This window comes from Gambusia affinis, linkage group LG18 (assembly GCF_019740435.1).
Source record: "Gambusia affinis linkage group LG18, SWU_Gaff_1.0, whole genome shotgun sequence".
Classification (NCBI taxonomy): domain Eukaryota; kingdom Metazoa; phylum Chordata; class Actinopteri; order Cyprinodontiformes; family Poeciliidae; genus Gambusia; species Gambusia affinis.
Genome location: NC_057885.1, coordinates 6,462,140 through 6,479,207, shown reverse-complemented (window position 1 = coordinate 6,479,207; position 17,068 = coordinate 6,462,140). Strand labels below are relative to the sequence as shown.

The window sequence follows — 17,068 nt, the reverse complement described above, 5'->3', positions numbered from 1 at the left end:
TCATTATCAAAGCTAATTTGTGTAAGCCAAATATCTTCTCAACAACGCCTCTTGCTTCATAATTTATGAATGTAATAAATTGTGATTTGCGGTAAAAGTTCACGTTTTATTCCGTCGTGCTTTTCAGCAAAACAAACATAGTTTACAGTTAGCAAATATAGAGCTAACTCCTAGCTCCTTCCTGTTGAAACGAAACAGCATTTTTAGGCAGAGGAAATTCGAGAAGAATCTTATTTTGAAAAATCTAGCAACCGGAAGTTTAATTGCTTCGTACATCCACCTTCCAGCGGGCGCTTCCAGCAGAGAGGTAATTACAAACCAAAGCGGTGCGGACCTGTGGAAGGTGGTGATGAGTTTTATTACAAGAAAATTCAGGTTTATCGTGGAATAACGATCAACTGCGGGAAAATATTCTGTTCTGGGATAAAACATATTGTGTTAAAATAAGTTCAGGCCGCACATGAGAACAGAAACGGCTGTGGTAAGTTTTTTGTTTGTTTGTTTTATAAAATACCTTTTGGAAAAAGAGAAAAAATAGGCTGTGTTACTAGTGAGCTGATTGATATTTGTGAAAAGTTTAGTTTTTTTAGGAAAACAGGCATTTTTACTAACATTTAATTTGTAATTGTGCTCTTTTGTTTTACTTTTTAAAACAAACAACAAAAAAATAAAAACAGAAAAATGGCGTTTAAGTGGTTGAACCTGGAGGAGCAGCAGTCCTAACTTCACTCGGGAGGCGACCTGTGAGTCTTTTAAATTGGTTTTCTGCTACAAACATTTTTTTTTTTTTTGCGTGTGTGTGTGTGGGTCTGTGTGTAAAATGTTTGTTGGTTCCAAAGTATGACATCAAGTAATTTCACTGTTTTCTAAAATATTGTATTTTGAAAAATATGATAAAGGGAAAACATAAATTTTCAGATGGGCAATGCTGATTTTTCTTTCTTTCTTTCTTTCTTTTCTTTGCACTGGTAGTATTCTAAGTATCATTGTCTGTATCATTTCTCCTGACAAACAAACTGTACTGCCAAACCCAGACTGTCATGGCAACTGTAAATTCCTTCTGCATTGTACTAATCTCTGACATCAGCAATGAAAGCCAGTTGTCTGTAAAAATAACAGCTGCATTGAATATTAGAGGTTTTGTATTTACAGCGTTATGACTGTACATGTGAACAGATGTAGGGCTGTTGTAAACTAATATTTTAGTAATCAAGTAATCTACTGATTATTCTCACGATTAATCGAGTAATAGGATGAAAAAAAAGATAAAATGAAATATTGATAAATCTAACATAACATCACTGTTACTATTGCATATCAACATCAGTCCAATTTTTCACAGTTGAGCTTCCCTAACAATAATCTTTCTCTAGTTTAGAAAATTAACTTGTAACAATAACAGCTCACTTTCTTCGTTAACCTGAAGAAAAATTATACAAAAATCTGAAATTATATTCAAGTTAATAATAAAGAGGCAGTCTCACAAATACACTTATAAAAAATGTCTACACTCCAGCTTTTGGTTTAATTTAATAGATGAACTCTCACCTTGCCCAGACATTTCTACCTTTTGTGTCAGCGACGGGATTTGACACCTTTGTTTGTCACACACAGAAACTCATCTACCAGCTACGTTCCGCCACACATTTGTTGAGACCGCGATGATATGAAATACATATTTCTTAGGCCTTCTAACAACTCATGATTTGATCCAGGCGTGTTAAACCAGGGAGAAAACTAAAACATGCAGGATGGTGGAGCTCTGGGCATCCCTCTTGTATGGTATTATATTTTTGGTTCATGGTTGGATAATTACAGGTTTCTTTGCAGTTTGGAATTCAAGTCTTTTCCATATTTGAATAAGTAGGTTGTAAAACGATATTTGCGTTTCCAAACCTTTTCTATCCCATTGTCTAAATTTTCATCCATTCATCAGGGTGGCACCATCCAAATGATTGTTCCTTCTATAAATTCTTCATTCATCCATTAGTTCATTCTTTCCGTCCTTCCGCCTAGCCATCCATTCTTCCCCTCCTGTCTTTCCTTTATGACAGACTGAATTTACAGACTCAGCATTGCAGAAATATCACCAATCAATTCACTGTGAACTTTAGTTGATTTATCCCTGTAAATATATTAAAGACGACAACAGCAATCCAGTGTAAGATGCTTGAGTGCAGTTTTCTGTTTACAAAGGTTTGGGTATTGCGACAGCCTGTTGACCTGTCCAGGGTGACCCCGCCTCTCGCCTGGAGCGTTAGCTGGAGATAAGCACCAGCACCTCCCGACCCCTTTAGGGACAAGGGTGTTAGGAAACGGATGAATGGATGGATGGGTATTTGCACATGACAGTTTCAGTTCGGCAGTCTAGTTTTTCAGGTTCTTGTTGATCGTTTTGTTTTTAGCATTGTTTCCGTTCTGTTTTAGAAGTTGCTAAATCACAAGCCGGTCGAGCTACAGTACGCTTATTTACCAACATTTATATACCTGGAGACTCTCGTGAAAAATCATCTGCAAAAGTTTAAATTAGTAATTTAAAAATCCTACAATCAGATTTACTTTTTAAATATATATATTTTATTTGTACTCCTCTTCATTGTAGGTGGGGAAACTTGGAAAACTGGCCGTGTATCAAATACTTATTGTCTCCTCTTTGTTGAGGTTTTTGCTTGCAAATTGAATCCTAAAAGGAACCAATTGGTTCCTCTAGTTTAAAATGTCTGATTAAATCATGAAGGAAGCTAAATGTGTGCATCATCAGAGAAGTGATGGTTTGTCTCTGCAGAGTGTTGCGACTCTACAAAATATGCTGGAAATGGCTTCTCATGACACTCATCATCACTTCAATGTAAGTGGTTGCACAAATACACAGTCAAAATTGGAATTACTTCCAAATTACTTTGTTGACTTTTTTTTTCTACAAGTAGAAACGTAAAAACTGAAAAACATTTGAGCTTCTTTAGATTTAAACATCGATTAGCAGCAAAGTTCTCTCTTTCTTTATTTATAAACCAAGAAGATAAATGTCTCCAGGGAAACCAGAGTCAGTCTCCATTACTTTGGAAACGGTACATGTTAGTGTTGCATGGTAGGTTTGTGCTCTGAAAGCGTGAAAACCCGAGAGCATTTTTAGGTCAAAGGTTAAATGTTATCATGAATTACAAAACCTTTTCAAGGAGTGAAGTTTAAAATGACCCGAGGGATTTGACCTGCTTGTCTTGGGTTTTGAAAAGCGACATCTGAACGCATTTTTGGCACAATTTTCTTTGGACAAGCCAGGCTGAAGTGTTGATGTTTGGCTAAAACTCAGAAACTGGAGTGTGGCGGCGGAGAGCTGATGATTTGGGCTTGGTTTGTACAGTAAGAGGAGGTGGAATATAATTTACTTGTAGTAGTCGAGGTGGTGTGGTGAACCAGTTACAGCTCACATCTCAACTAAACTGAAATGTTTTTGTTTCAAGAAAAATCCTCATTTAAGTTTGGTGGTGTTAAACTAAAATGTGTTTTTCTTCCTGAGCTGAACAGGTTCTTAAATGATGTTAGGAACTCAGTTTGTCTAGCTAAGAACAAAAGTATAGAAAACTAAGAAAACTACAACATTATTAATACTTAAAACTAAATTAATCCTCCAGCTAGATGATAAAACACAAATGGTCACATGGTGGGAATTATTATTCAAAATGTTGACCGGCGTCGTGTGTTATGAAGCGATTGTTTAATTGTTGTTTTTAATAGATTATAAGTGATTAGAGCTCTGATTGAAAGACAGACTTCCACTGTAACTGGATTCATAACTTTCTTGTGGAAGTGTTGAATTCACACGTCTGAAATTAAAATAATAATAAAAAACTGTAACCTGGCCTTAAACTTGCCAATCACAGGTCTTAAATTTGGTTGGTAACTAGCTGCTAATACACCTTTGCTAGCTAGTTGGCTAATTTTGTTATTCGCTTTTTCTCGGTAAATGCAAATGTGTCACCAAATGGCTGGAAGATGTTCGTTTTTTTTAAGTTTTTTTTTTTTACAGTGGGTCCTTTTTGTTACCATCCCTCACAAGCTAGCTGCTAGCTCCCCCAATCATTCTCTTTATTCATAGTTTTTTTTTCTGTCTTAAATATGACTTTCTGAAACCTACCCTGATATCTTTACTGTCTGCGGTGTTATTTCCTTTGACTACCAGACGAAGGATGTCGGTAAATCAGAAGCTCCTATGGAAATTTTTAGAGTAGTTCAAGCAGGAAGAAGTTTTAAAAAAAGAAACGACCTCCATCAGGTGCTGCATTCCACATTTTCATCACGCAAGAAAAGCAGCATGCATGACTTTCCGTTCTTCCCACCGATGGACGCTTGTTGACATCTGTGACTTTTGCTCCACAGAGAGGCGAGTGGTCAGAAATGGACAACCAGCACTTTGAACAGGTGAGAAATAAAGCTGCTTATCCTTGTTGATGTTGCAGTTTGAGCGTTTTAAGTCGCTGTTTTAGATCAGTATAACGGCTGAGGATAATGACCTCGTATGGAACTGGTGGATTTGTGCTCCTGTTTTGTTTTACGATCTGCCTAGAAGGTTTTTGTCTTTAAAGCTGCAGTTGTAGGTGTGACTCTATTATATTGCTGTCCGACTAGAAAGTTCTGTTCAGTAACATCGTTCTTGTTGTGATTACGTTCAAAATGAGTAGACACTTAAATCAGCATGGCATGGTTCCTGTAGTGGTTTAAATTGATTATTCATGATGAAAAAGCAGGACTCATAGTTTTTGTCATTTTTCAGAATGGAGTCCAAGAAGACTTTCCGTCAAGCCTTCAGGTTTGTTTTTGAGTGACTGTTTCTCATAGCTGTGCAGCTTTAACTAGATTTTATTTAATACTGAATTCTTGTTGCTTCAAATAGAACGGAGACTCTGCAGATTTGATCAGAGCGAACCCTTTTTATTACAAGGTATGTATGTTACAGATCTAGTGACAACATTGACTTTTTCTGAACACATCCCAAATGTAGTTGTGTTCTGCTGCCAGGACTCGACCAGCAGCACTAATGGAACAGAGGCTTCAGTACAAGCAGACAGTTTCATCTCTGTACCCACTACGAAATTCCTAAGCTCACCTCAGGAATTTGGTTATAAAATTAACGCCACGGAAAACAAAGATCTTACCGTGCCTCAGCGGTACGACCCTAAAGACGAGCTCTTCAGTCCGTCCTCTCTGAGGCTCAACGCCACCGCCAATGGGGATTTTCATCATTTGGTCCAAACACAAGAGTTCCCTAAACGCAGACAGAGAAATGGCTCAGACATTGTCACGGATGATGTGGATACTTTGTTTGGCTCATCTAACAAAGCCGCGGCACCAAACCTATTTTATAAAACTTTGGCCTCAGAAGCAGATTTGTTTTCAAGGAGCAGTGAAGAACTCTTCCATGCAAACGACACCCAAGACAATACCCCCAGCACCGACTATGACAATTCTTTTAAGGGAGGATTTGACGTGTTTTCATCGCCTACGAATCCTGTGGATCCATTCCCAAGTCTGCTACCGAGGAATTTATTCAATGTCCCCAGTTTGGATGATCCTTTTGGCCCAACTCCCTCCAAGACAATGTCCTCTACACCTTTAACCAATCACCCATCTGAGTTGAAGTTAGACACACCGGTCTCAACAGGTTTAGCAAAGTTAACTCCACCAAAAGTTCCTCCAGTTGTTCCACGAAAGCCTTCAAGAAGACCAAAAGATCTTTTGACGACGCCTCAGGGAAACAAAGAGGAATTTCTTGAGCCGACCTCCTTCAGCCAGGCCAGCAGCCTGTCCTCCTCGCCCAGCATTTCTCCAGCTGATTTGACTCACGTATGTTACTCTTATTTCAAACAGCAAGACTAAACGCTTTAAGGCTTCAATAAAGTCATTTCATAAATCGTGCAGGTGCAAACTTTCAAACGGCCACCAAGACCCCTTCCTCGAACTCGACGCCCCAAAGCAGTGAAGCCACCAGCACCAGAGAGGCCTCCACCCACAGCATACCCTGTAAGCCTCAGAAACGCAGATGATTTTCTGATGTTTTGTGTTGAACTCCATCAATGAGGACACTTGTGATTGTATAAACTCCTTCTCTCCTCTAAACTCCTAGACTAAACTGGAACCAGAAGTACCTGAAGCACATACTGCTGAGCCAGAACCACGAAAACCTCCTCCTAAACCAGTCCTTCCTCACAAACCAAAGAAAATGGTATGAAGTGGGATTTGCAGTGGGCTATCTCTATTGTTACAAAGACATAGAATCCGTATTTTCTGTTTTTATATAGAGAAAGAAATGCAAAACCCAAATTCAAGAGAAAACCAGCAATCTACATCTCTGCATATAACTTATGACTAACGTCTGCCTAACTCTGGGACTGTTTTTTTTCTCGTATTGAATGTAGTTTTTACTGTATATTGTAACTTCTATCATAAACCAATGGCAGATTTGTGAATCATGTCTGGGCAACAGAAATGTTGCCATGCAAAGTTATTTTCTGCTTCTTATTGATATTTAATTTGAGTTCTCATCTCATTATTATTATTTTTTTTTTTTTACACCAGACAGGAAATTGCTCATCATTGATGTTTTATATGTTTGTTTTACAGGAGAGCAAACCATTGGAAACTGAGAACTTTGCTGTGTTTGAGGACGTCTTCCTTATTGGACAGGTGAGTCTCACCTGGAAAAATGTTCCCAACTGTAAAGCTGTAATTTTTCACTTTGTTAAATGTTGCTCAGATCTTGGTCAGAATGAAAGATATGATGCCTCTTGTAGATTGGAAAACTGCAGTGTCATGTTTAAGAAACGCTTGACACCTGGGCTTTGGAGTCGGAGGTCAATAGGGCGACGGTACAACAGAAAAAGCAAAACAAGTTAAAAGCCAAATTTATTCTTAAGTGTACAAAAGGTGTATAGTAGCATTAAAAATATGCAAGAAGTTCTCCACCTTGAAATGAGGAGTGTCCAAAAATGAAACTGAGAGTTTGATCAAGTCTGAAACAGAAATGACTCTGCAAAACTAGAAACGGGTGCATAACTAAATGGTACCTGAAGTTGAAAATGCTGGATATTTAAAAAGTTAACCTGTCTGTTGAGATTAATACACATGCACAACAGTGTTAGTTAATGTTAATTAATACCAATTAATACACCCTGGTTTCTATATGTATAAATCATTGCCCTGTTTCATACAAGAACATTTTTATTTCCATCTTCGTTGCTACTGGTAGCTAGTGTCTTTGTGCTAAAGGCTAAAGTCTGCACTATGTGCATGATAAATGAGAGTATGCCCTTAAAACTTGAATGTGTTTTTTTAATCACTCTCCTGTATTGTAAGGCAATGAAAGCTTCTTTTGACATTTAGAAAAAGCATCATAACTTTTGTGGCCTAATCAGTTTCTGGTTGTTTGAGCCGGTCTTTGACATCTCTACCGCACCGGTCGCAGAATCTGAGGCTGTATGAATGTGACCATAGAGCTTTTTCACAAGCGTCCTACTAGGGGAAAAAAATGATGCCAATGAAGGAATCAATCACTTATCCAGAAGTATGTGCTGATCTGTTTTATGAAGTTGAAGCAGAATCTAAAAAATGTTTTCCTCTAAAAATCAGGAACGCTGTGTGGAGGATTGGCCTGAGGACAGTCCTGAGCTGGATCCAGACTTTAAGCCAGTAAGAAAACAAATCTGAATTTTCTTCTTTATTTGTCTTTTAGCACAAGGTCAAATTTAATTCCTTGAAACTTTGACTTTTAATCTGTTTTTCTGTCTGACTTCCGAAAGTCTGGAACATTTAAACTACGAAGAGAGTCGAAGGTCAGTCAGTTCAGTTTCCTCTGTTAAACTTTGCTGATTTTTAAATCGTGGAAAATCAGCTGAAGACTGCTGCCTGTTTTTAGGCCAAGATGGAGTCAGACGGAGGAAGCAGTGAAGACCCTGACGGAACCTTTGGTCACGTTAAGGTAGAACCTTTCCTCCGTCCTGCATGTTCTCCTGCTCTTGCTGCAGCTTCAGCTAAACTCTGAACGTTTTCCAGAAAAAGGACAGGAAACTGCGAATGTCGCTGCTGTCCAGAAGAAGCTCAAAGGTAAATCTGATCTAATAAAGGAATATTTTCTTGTTTTGCCTTGTTTTATTGAAATGACAACAACTTTGACAATGTAGGACAAGTATTCAGATGATGCCATGGGGGAAAAGAGAAACACGCTGCCCAGTCGACGAAAAACCCCCAAGGTAGAGATCATCACATGTTGTAAAACCAGCAGTTCTTGTTTTATGCTAGCAGGTCTTTATGCTCTTTGTTATTTGGCTTCTGTTTTGCAGGACTTTGGTTCCAATGACCATATCTCTACCGGAGATGAAGAAGATCCTTATAGTTTGGACTATAAAGTATGTTCTGTTTTCCAACAGTGTAAAGTCTGCCTATAAATACGGTTGACGAATTTATTTTATGCCTTTAGAAAAAATCTACAAAGACCAAAGTCAATCACGTGTTTCGGAGAGCCTCCATTGGTTCCTCTACGTACGACGACAAGCACAAGAACGAGGATTCACTGCAACATCCAAAGGTAGCTTAAAGGAGCTTGTAGGAGATTTTCTAAGAGATTCCACTCCAGCTTTCCTTACAATTCTTCTTTGAAAGCAAAGTGATGTTTGAATGTGTCAGGGAGTTCTTAAATCCTCTCCAACAGGACGGTGACCATAAGAAAAGCAGCAAGAGGAAAAACACCATTGTGCGTCGACAGTCGGCGGTAAGCAACCTCCGTTCTTCAAGTTAAATGTGGCAAAGCAGCAGGTCAGGTTTTCAACTCAACATGGAGTCATATTTAAGTCTGTTGCTGCTTAAACCTGAACTATTTCTCAGGACTCAGTGTTGGACGAAGACGATGGGGAGAAAGGTGGCCATCGGCAGGTTGTTCGATTTTTCCCTCGTTACTCAGAAGCACATTTCTGTTCACATGAAAACAGAACCTGCTGTGCCTTTTATTCTAAACCTAAGTTGTTTTCCTCCAGAGGAGGAATAGCAAGGTGAAAGTCAAGTTTGTGCCACAAAGAGGATTTGCCATATCATTAGAGAAGGTAGAAAACACCTGCTTACGCCCTGATACTCTGATTGTATCACTTCTCAAATTATAACATTAAAACAAAATGCAGAAATCCCACCTTGTTTCAACTTCTTTGTTTTCTACAGGAACCAAAAGGAGCTCATGGTTATACGTCTCGCAAGGGCTCAAAGGTATGACAGGGACGTGTGGCTGGTCAACTGTTTTGTGAATGCCATGTTTGTGGAATGAGGATGACTGAACGGTGCCACATGTTTGGGATGTTTTCACCCTCACAGGACAAATCTGTCGAAGATTCTGGAGCGCATGGCTACACACCTCGTGACAAGCTCCAGGTAACGATCTATTTCAGTTTCAACAACAACAACAACCTGCATGAACTGTGTCTGATGCGACTGTAGGTAGGATGCTGACTTGAGATAGCATAGTTTGATATTTTTAGTCAGTTTTCCACAGTTTGCAGTTCTTGCAATGCTTTGCAAAAGTATTCATGCGCCCTGAGTTACTTCACATCCGTCCTTAAGACTTTCTCTAACTTTAGTGTAGTAAATAATTATATTCAGGCCCCCTGACTGCCTTCAGAAGTCACCTGAAGGCCAATAGAGGTCAGTAGAGTTCACCTGTTTAAGGCAATCCAGCTGTTCTGCAGCAGCTTTACAGGTTTGTTAGGGAACATTAGCGAACAGAATAATAGTAGACCAAGCATCACCACAGATGAGTCAGGAAGAGATGAGTTAAAACAAATACCATCTCATCTGAGCTCATGGAAAAGCGTCAAGGAGGCGCCATAAGACGTGTTTACCTGAAGACACAACATGAAGTCTAGGCAGAAGAGACTAAAATGAATATTTTAAGAAAACATATCTGTCGCCATCATAGATTCCTGATGATGTTTCTCCTGATGAAGAAAAACAACATGTAGACCCCCAGTGAAAGCCACCAACCCCAATAGTTTGTGGAACAATTGTGGACAAACTTTTACAATAGAGCAAAAGAGCTGGAACATGAGACTTGTGGCGAATATGTCTAAAACACCTTTTTGTGTGTGAGATTACGATTTCAAATGTCAGAATCACCAATAACCACATTATCAGTTATCGCCACTTATAGTAGCTTTGCAGATAATTTTCCACCCTTATTGTTCTCCGTAGTATATTATTCTAATTTCTCTACGCGATCCGTTTTATTTTTCTTCAGGATGATGATTTTGAAGATCTTGCGGAGATGGAAGCCCTCAGTCTTCACTCAACCAATGTAATAAATCTTTCTTTATCAACTAAACACTCAGTGTTTTCACTGACAGACTGCATAATCAAACTTTTAATGTGCCACTCAGGCTGCCATCATGCATGACAAACAGCAGAAGTCTCATCGTTACTCGCCAAGTCTGCAGGGGGATGACGATGTTGAACTGAGCAAAGAACGCAAACATGTAACTTTCTGCCTTTTTAAAAAATGATACTACAAACTGCATAAAATTGATCACAATAAGCTTATATCACCAGCTGTCTTTTTTTTTTAAGTCTTTGGGAAATACAACTTAATGTGCATTGATTATTATTATTATTGCTTTAACTGAAATGCTTATGTCCTAGTATTTCTTCACTATAAGAAATAATGTTTTTGTAGTAAAGTACAAAAAACAAAATCGTCTTCTTGTTTCCGGCAGAAAAAGTCCAAACATAAGATTCATCTGCCACACAAATCTAAGGCATCTTACGCCCTGAATGAGGTAGGCGGAGTCAACTCCCTTTAAATGTTCAATGGTTAACACGCATTATTTATTCATGTGAATTTATTACTGGTGCGTATTGTCAGAAGGGCTCCACTGATGATGAAATAACAGAAAAAGACAGGAAGTCTCACGAAGAGGAGGAGGATGAAGATCCAGATGAGATTGAAACCCTCAAACTGGTATTCTTTGTTCTTTATTTAGACTCCAGTGTTTTGTTCCTTTTTGTTATTATTATTTGTATGAGAAAATACCTTTTTCTTTCCAATAGAAAAAGCCATCTAAGTTTAAAGTTCCCAAAAAACACAATCACAAGGTAAGTCTGTTTGGTCCGCTCTGACCACACCAGAGGAATCTTTACTGGTTGATCGACCTGCGCAGCATTCTCAGACTGAACCTTCTCTCATCAGAACAAAAAGGCCAAGAACCAACCAGGAGCCCCATCTGATGAGCACCTCTCTGAGGCTGCCAAGGTAAGTCTGCAACTTTTCAGCCTGGAAACTGTTGAAGTGCTGATGGAAAAACGATCTGATGATGACTCCTCAATGACAGCGATTCAAATTGTCTCATCAGAGCTAGAAGGGAGTTTGAAATGGCTTAGAGGGCCAAGTTATTACTAGAGTTGGTCTCAGATTCTCAATCGGATGCAGATCTCAACTTTAACGGAGTTCAAAAATCTTTTGTAGCCTCCGACGAAGCTCCGTTTTTCTTTTATTCAGAATAAACACCTGCTTCCTAAGTTTGCTGTGGTCTGTACTTGGTTCGTTACTGACGACCAATTCCAGTTCTTGTCTTTCTTTCTTCATTGGCTTCCTTCTTGCCACTCCTCCAGAAAGAGAGCAGATTTGTGGCGAGCACAGCAGATCGTTTCCTGTCAACAGATTGAGTTGTGGTTTTCTGCAGTTCCTCCAAAGTTACAGTTGGACTTTTTGACTGCTTCTCATGTCACGTTACATACGGCCGTGTCTCTGAGTCTGAAATTGTTCCATACTCCCTCTATTTTCGATTTATTGGTTGGTTTTTAAAAGCCAGCTGGTTGTGCACAGTTTCAAGTAAATACAAGGCTTTTCATATTTGATTTGATTTGAAATAAAATGTAGTGAATCTTATATCGCTTCCCCTCCACAACACAATTGAGCTTTGCTTTGGGTTGGTCTACAGAAGGAGGTCTGCAACCACTTTGCAACTTTTTGCCATTATTCCAACTAAAGACATTTAGAGCTACAAACAAAATGTTTAATATCTACTGTAGGAATTTTGTGGTCTATACATTTATTTTAAACACAATTTTATTTCTGTTTTTTAGGGTTTAAAGCAAATAAAAATATATAAAACCTTTACTAAAAGAGGATCAGGACATTTTCTTCTATATGGGATGTTGATGTTTCCAAAGAATTGTGTAAACAGGAAATGAAATAATGAGAAGTATGTATCATTGATACTTGTCATTCTGTTCTTTAAAGTCTGAAATTTAATGCAGGATTTATTCCATGCAAAAGAAAAGAAGCTAAAATCTCTATTTTTTATATCTACATTAAAAAAATAAAAACGCCTAAAATCTACATTTTAAAAAAAGTTGTTGCTTCTGCACTTTTTTCAACCAATTTTATGGAAGCTCCAGTTCAGCCTCCTGTCATACAGAATGAAATTCATTGACATTTATAGTGGAAAATGCCTGTGTGGGTAAAAATCCCAGTGCTTTTGCAACACTGTCCTCTTATCTTTACTTACAAACTCCTTCTTTAGCATTCACTGTCATGTGACAGCTGTGCATTAACAGTTCAGATAATCTTCACCTGCTAATTATCAGATTTTAAGACGTTCTAACCAACTCTGAACCATTTGCTTTGATTGGGAATCTTGACTTTTGTCAGTCAGGCAGAAGAACAATATGAAGACTCTGTATGTGTTTCATTTGAAATGCATTTAAAGTGAAAGTTACCAGAAATTGGGGGGAAACAATGATTACAGTACAGTACTTTAGCCACAATGCAGGTTTGATTGATTGAGCCCTCATGTTAGCAAACTATGGTCTCAAATCATCTCATGCTGCTGTTTTAGGCTGTTTGATTTCTTTTCTCAATTGGACCTTGACACATCCTTGTAGCATGTTAGCGGACTGGTTCAGCAGCATACTATCTCCACTGACACGCCTACTGCTGTGTGTAAAGGCCTTGAATTACTTAAAATGGTGACACTTGCTGCAAACCCTTGCTGATTAACTCGTCTTCTTCCCTCATTCAGGCGGCATGGCAGGCTGCTCAGATGGACGAACAGGCTGCAGCCGGTGAAGAGGAGGGTGAGGAGGAAGACGGGGTCAGTTTCTAAAAAATTTCTGGATGCTTTTATTTATGGACTCTCTGTTTTTATAGGAACAGAATTATTTAATGTAAAATTATATGTGGGCTTGATAACGAACTTTGCTGGACGATAAATTGCCCCGGAGGTTGTTACGATAAACAATGATATTGTTGTTTTGAGGCAATTTTCAAGACGTCAGTAATGCTACAGGAATACAAAAACACGTTCTCATAGATCAACTATCTTTACATTCTAATGAACATTTAACACTGGATCTCTAACAAATTTTAAATCTCCAAAATATATAAACAAAACTACAGAAACGACAAATAAGATAAAGGATGAAATCTTGGTAAACAAAATTGTCCTTCTGAAACAGAACTATTTGAGACGAAAGCACCAGACAGAAAACCTTCATCACCCAGTTTTTGGTAGAAACAGAGAGAAAAGAGAAAAATGATAAATCATTGAAAATGAGTTCATTTTCATTTGTGATCGATTTATTGCGACAGGCCTTGTTGCGTGACAAACTATCTTTCCATTACAGGTTTCTCCTGTTTTAAGGAGATTAAGATGACTTGTATAAATATAATAAATATTTGATTTCATTTAGTGAAAAAAATTAAAAAATATCCAAGCTGACCTGTGTTTGTGTGAAAAACCAGGCACCCCCTTAGGTAAATTATAAATTAGCTGTATTAGCCACATTTTTTGTGAAATGTTCCTAAATTTCAAAAGCAACATGCAATATTCTATAGAAAATAATTCAAGTCTCCTGTTTTGGCCGGGAAACAGACACATTTTACCTCTTTGTCCCGGCTTACTCCCGTCTTAAGTATTTTCCTGTAAATTTCCCATATTAGATTAATTATGCAAGACAGAAGAAATGTTATATGCTCCTCTGAAGAAAGGTCAATTATATATTTGACTACTTTTTGTATCTTTGTCTTTAGGACACGGACAGTTTATTGGAGTGGTGGTACACAGTAGAAAGTAAGTCGACATCCAAACCGATTTAAAGACAAGTGAACTGATGAGTGGTGCTGGATTTGTTTACACCCGTTTGTGCGTTTCAGAATGGGACGAACTGCCGTCGGATGAAGAGGATGCAGCCGTCAAAGAGGATGAGTCAAAGTGCGATCATTTGTTTTTACCAGCAGTAATTCTTGGTCAACCCATTGGTTATTATGGGATACTATTAAATATATTTAGATTTTATACTTGTATTGCACCAATTCACAACAGCCGCGGGTTATCAAAAGTCACATACACTCCAAACGATTCTAGTTATCAATGCAGTCAAGTTCAGTTTATTATTCAGATTTGATAATGAGTAATTGGGTAAAAGGATCAATTTACAAGAACACTATAAGTTTGAGTACCACAGAAGCTAGTGGAGAACTTAATGATGCCCAATGCTCAGCACTCTACGCAGTAGAACTAGAATCCCGTCTTTCTGCAGCAACACCAGTCACTGTAGACGCAGAACAAGCATCATCTTTACCAAAGTAGCTTTGTTCTATTGAGCAAATTACTAAGAACTAGCTCTTCTAAAATCTTGCTTTGACTGCAGGTCATTCGCCATCTTGGCAGAGAAGGTCGAACGCGGCCTGCGTCTCTTCAACAAGGTGTTCACCGAGCAAGCCGAGGTCCTGTGGGAGTCCATCATCTCGCTCCACGCTCTCGCCGACGACATCAACGAGTTCCATCACAAAGCCAAGATCGCCGGGATCAGCGGGGGCACCACCACCGCGGTGGGCACTGTGGCGGCCATCACCGGCCTGGCCTTGGCTCCCTTGACCTTCGGAGCGTCCCTAGTTATCACGGCCGTGGGCGTGGGGGTGGCAACGGCCGGGGGGATCACCTCCGCCTCTGCAGCCATCTCTGACAATGTCCACAACAAGAACGACCGCAAAAAGGTAACGCGGGTTTTTGATGGCGTGAGACATGATGGCAGCCGCAGAGGCCGGACGTCTTGATCGCTCTGTGACTTTTTCTTCTGTGTGAAATTGCTAATTTAACGTTCTCTGTCCGTAATTAGATCGAGGGTGTGCTGCAGGAGTACGAAGAGCGAATGCTGGAGATCTCGAACATCCTCCACTTCATCAATCAGGGCTTGCGCAGGCTGCGCGGCCACCCTTTCCTCAGGTCCGGCACACAGCACTATTCCCAGGACTGGGAAATCCGCAAGGCAGTCCAGATGATCAGCATTGTGGATTCGCCTGTGATGCGAGCGACAGAGATAACCGACGACGCCGTGGGCTCCCTGCAAGGACTCTTCAAAGGTATGGACACGTACTTCGTAAACGAAACCAGAGAGCTGAAGAAAGGCTGCAAGAAGGAGATTGTGGCCGTGATAAGACAAGTGGCAAACGTTCTGAACGACTGCATCATGGAGCTGAACGCCATCAGAGAGAACGTGCAGGAAGCTACTGGACAGATGTGAACGATCCTGCTGCGCATGGCTCACCACTGACATCTCCTGGCTGAAACTGAGAACTGCTCCTTCATATTGCATCATTCTTGGAAAATATTCCACCCGTGTGAAACTCCTGAAGATATTTTTGGCATTGTGGCTGAGAAATTACTTTTTTTTTCCAGCTTTTTAAACTGCATATGAATTTTGTACTTGAAAAGTAAAACACAGAACAGTTTCTGTATTCATTCACCCTTTTGTTCAGCTTGAGCAGCATTTGTCCTATGTAAACGTGAAGGTAGGTTCACTTTGTTAGAATTTAGTCAGTTTGGAAATAGTTTATCAAAGACTTTGACAAAGTCTATAACCCTCTTCATTATATTGACATGTTATGAAGAGATAAGGTTAAAAAATGTTAACAGTTAATCTAGTGAACCAAAGTGATGATTGTCAGATTTTGGCAGAATGTTCTGCAGGTTAAAGACCCTTCTACTGTAAATTAGACTTTTAATCTTTTACGTTGTAAAAAAGAATCTTGCTTTCATAATCAGGTGTCTATAGATACATTTGTCGTTATAACTTAAATCAGTTTGTTCAAAATATAGCTTATGTTTTTCAACGAGGGAGTTAGTTTGGTTTATTCAGAAACTCGAACACATTTTAATGCTTTTTATTTTTCCTAAAAGAGATGTCTTGAATGAATGCAAAGCACGTTGCATGACAAACTGACGTTTTTCTGCTTGATTATAGGTGCATTGTCATTTTTATCCTCCATATTGAATCATATAGCTGCTATTTTACCTCTATCCACATTTAATTATAGGCATTCTTAACATTATGACTTATCCAGCTTTGATATGTCACTGTCTTTGCAATGCTGGGGGATTTGTTCATTTATTTGCATTTTGACATGAAATGAATGTAACTGTATAGGTTTTACATTGTTCTATTTTACTATATTCAACATGTATTGGTGAGCCCAAGAATAAAATGTAAAAATGACCTATCGACACATTTTCACCTGGAGGCAAAGTATATGTTCTAAAAAAGTATGTAGCTTAGACAGAGGCTAACAAAGGAAGTTACCAAGTGTTGCTTGTTGCCATTTTGTCCTGCTAACTCCTAAAGGTAGCATGAGAAATGGACCGGCTGTATTTTGGTATTAATAAATGGAATTCATGAATTCAACTCACTGACTCTTCTTCATCTCTCAGCTGATTGGTGGACACGGGTGAAGGAAGCATAATACAGATACATCATCCCCATATTGAGGGTTGGTAGTGGCAGCATCATGCTCTGGGGGCTGTCTCTAATTCTTCCAGCAGCAAATTAAAGTTGGTAACAGTAGATGGAAAGATGGCTGAAAAAACAAACAAACAAACAAACAAAAAAAAAAAAACAGGACAATCCTGCAAAAACATGTTTGAAGTTACAAAAGACTTAGGGCTAGCATGGAGTGTAAAATTACCTTAAACATAACACCAGAGGTAAAAAGGGATGTTTTAGAGCATTTTTTACTTATTTGCAAAGAACAATAAGCAAAAAT

At 38.9% G+C, this 17,068-nt stretch overlaps 1 protein-coding gene across 4 annotated transcripts; it reads left to right on the top strand.

Annotated features, from left to right (window-relative positions):
- The first annotated feature begins 284 nt into the window (after nucleotides 1-284).
- Nucleotides 285-16,710, top strand: si:cabz01007807.1. 4 transcript variants are annotated; one of them, XM_044098371.1, is made up of 34 exons: nucleotides 285-481; nucleotides 678-743; nucleotides 2,786-2,848; nucleotides 4,181-4,273; nucleotides 4,378-4,419; nucleotides 4,772-4,807; nucleotides 4,892-4,939; nucleotides 5,017-5,841; nucleotides 5,917-6,018; nucleotides 6,122-6,220; nucleotides 6,619-6,681; nucleotides 7,624-7,683; nucleotides 7,794-7,826; nucleotides 7,910-7,972; nucleotides 8,047-8,097; nucleotides 8,175-8,243; nucleotides 8,334-8,399; nucleotides 8,471-8,578; nucleotides 8,702-8,761; nucleotides 8,875-8,922; nucleotides 9,024-9,089; nucleotides 9,202-9,246; nucleotides 9,352-9,408; nucleotides 10,271-10,327; nucleotides 10,410-10,505; nucleotides 10,743-10,805; nucleotides 10,895-10,987; nucleotides 11,077-11,121; nucleotides 11,216-11,278; nucleotides 13,050-13,121; nucleotides 14,060-14,099; nucleotides 14,183-14,240; nucleotides 14,680-15,025; nucleotides 15,148-16,710. In XM_044098371.1, the coding sequence occupies exons 3-34, from the start codon at nucleotides 2,807-2,809 to the stop codon at nucleotides 15,550-15,552; spliced, it is 3,414 nt and encodes a 1,137-aa protein (XP_043954306.1). In that variant the 5' UTR covers nucleotides 285-481; nucleotides 678-743; nucleotides 2,786-2,806; the 3' UTR covers nucleotides 15,553-16,710. The 4 variants fall into 4 exon arrangements, with proteins under 4 accessions (XP_043954306.1, XP_043954305.1, XP_043954307.1 ...); XM_044098370.1 differs by having other exon boundaries at nucleotides 10,892-10,987; XM_044098372.1 differs by lacking the exon at nucleotides 4,181-4,273 and having other exon boundaries at nucleotides 10,892-10,987.
- Nucleotides 16,711-17,068: the final 358 nt, after the last annotated feature.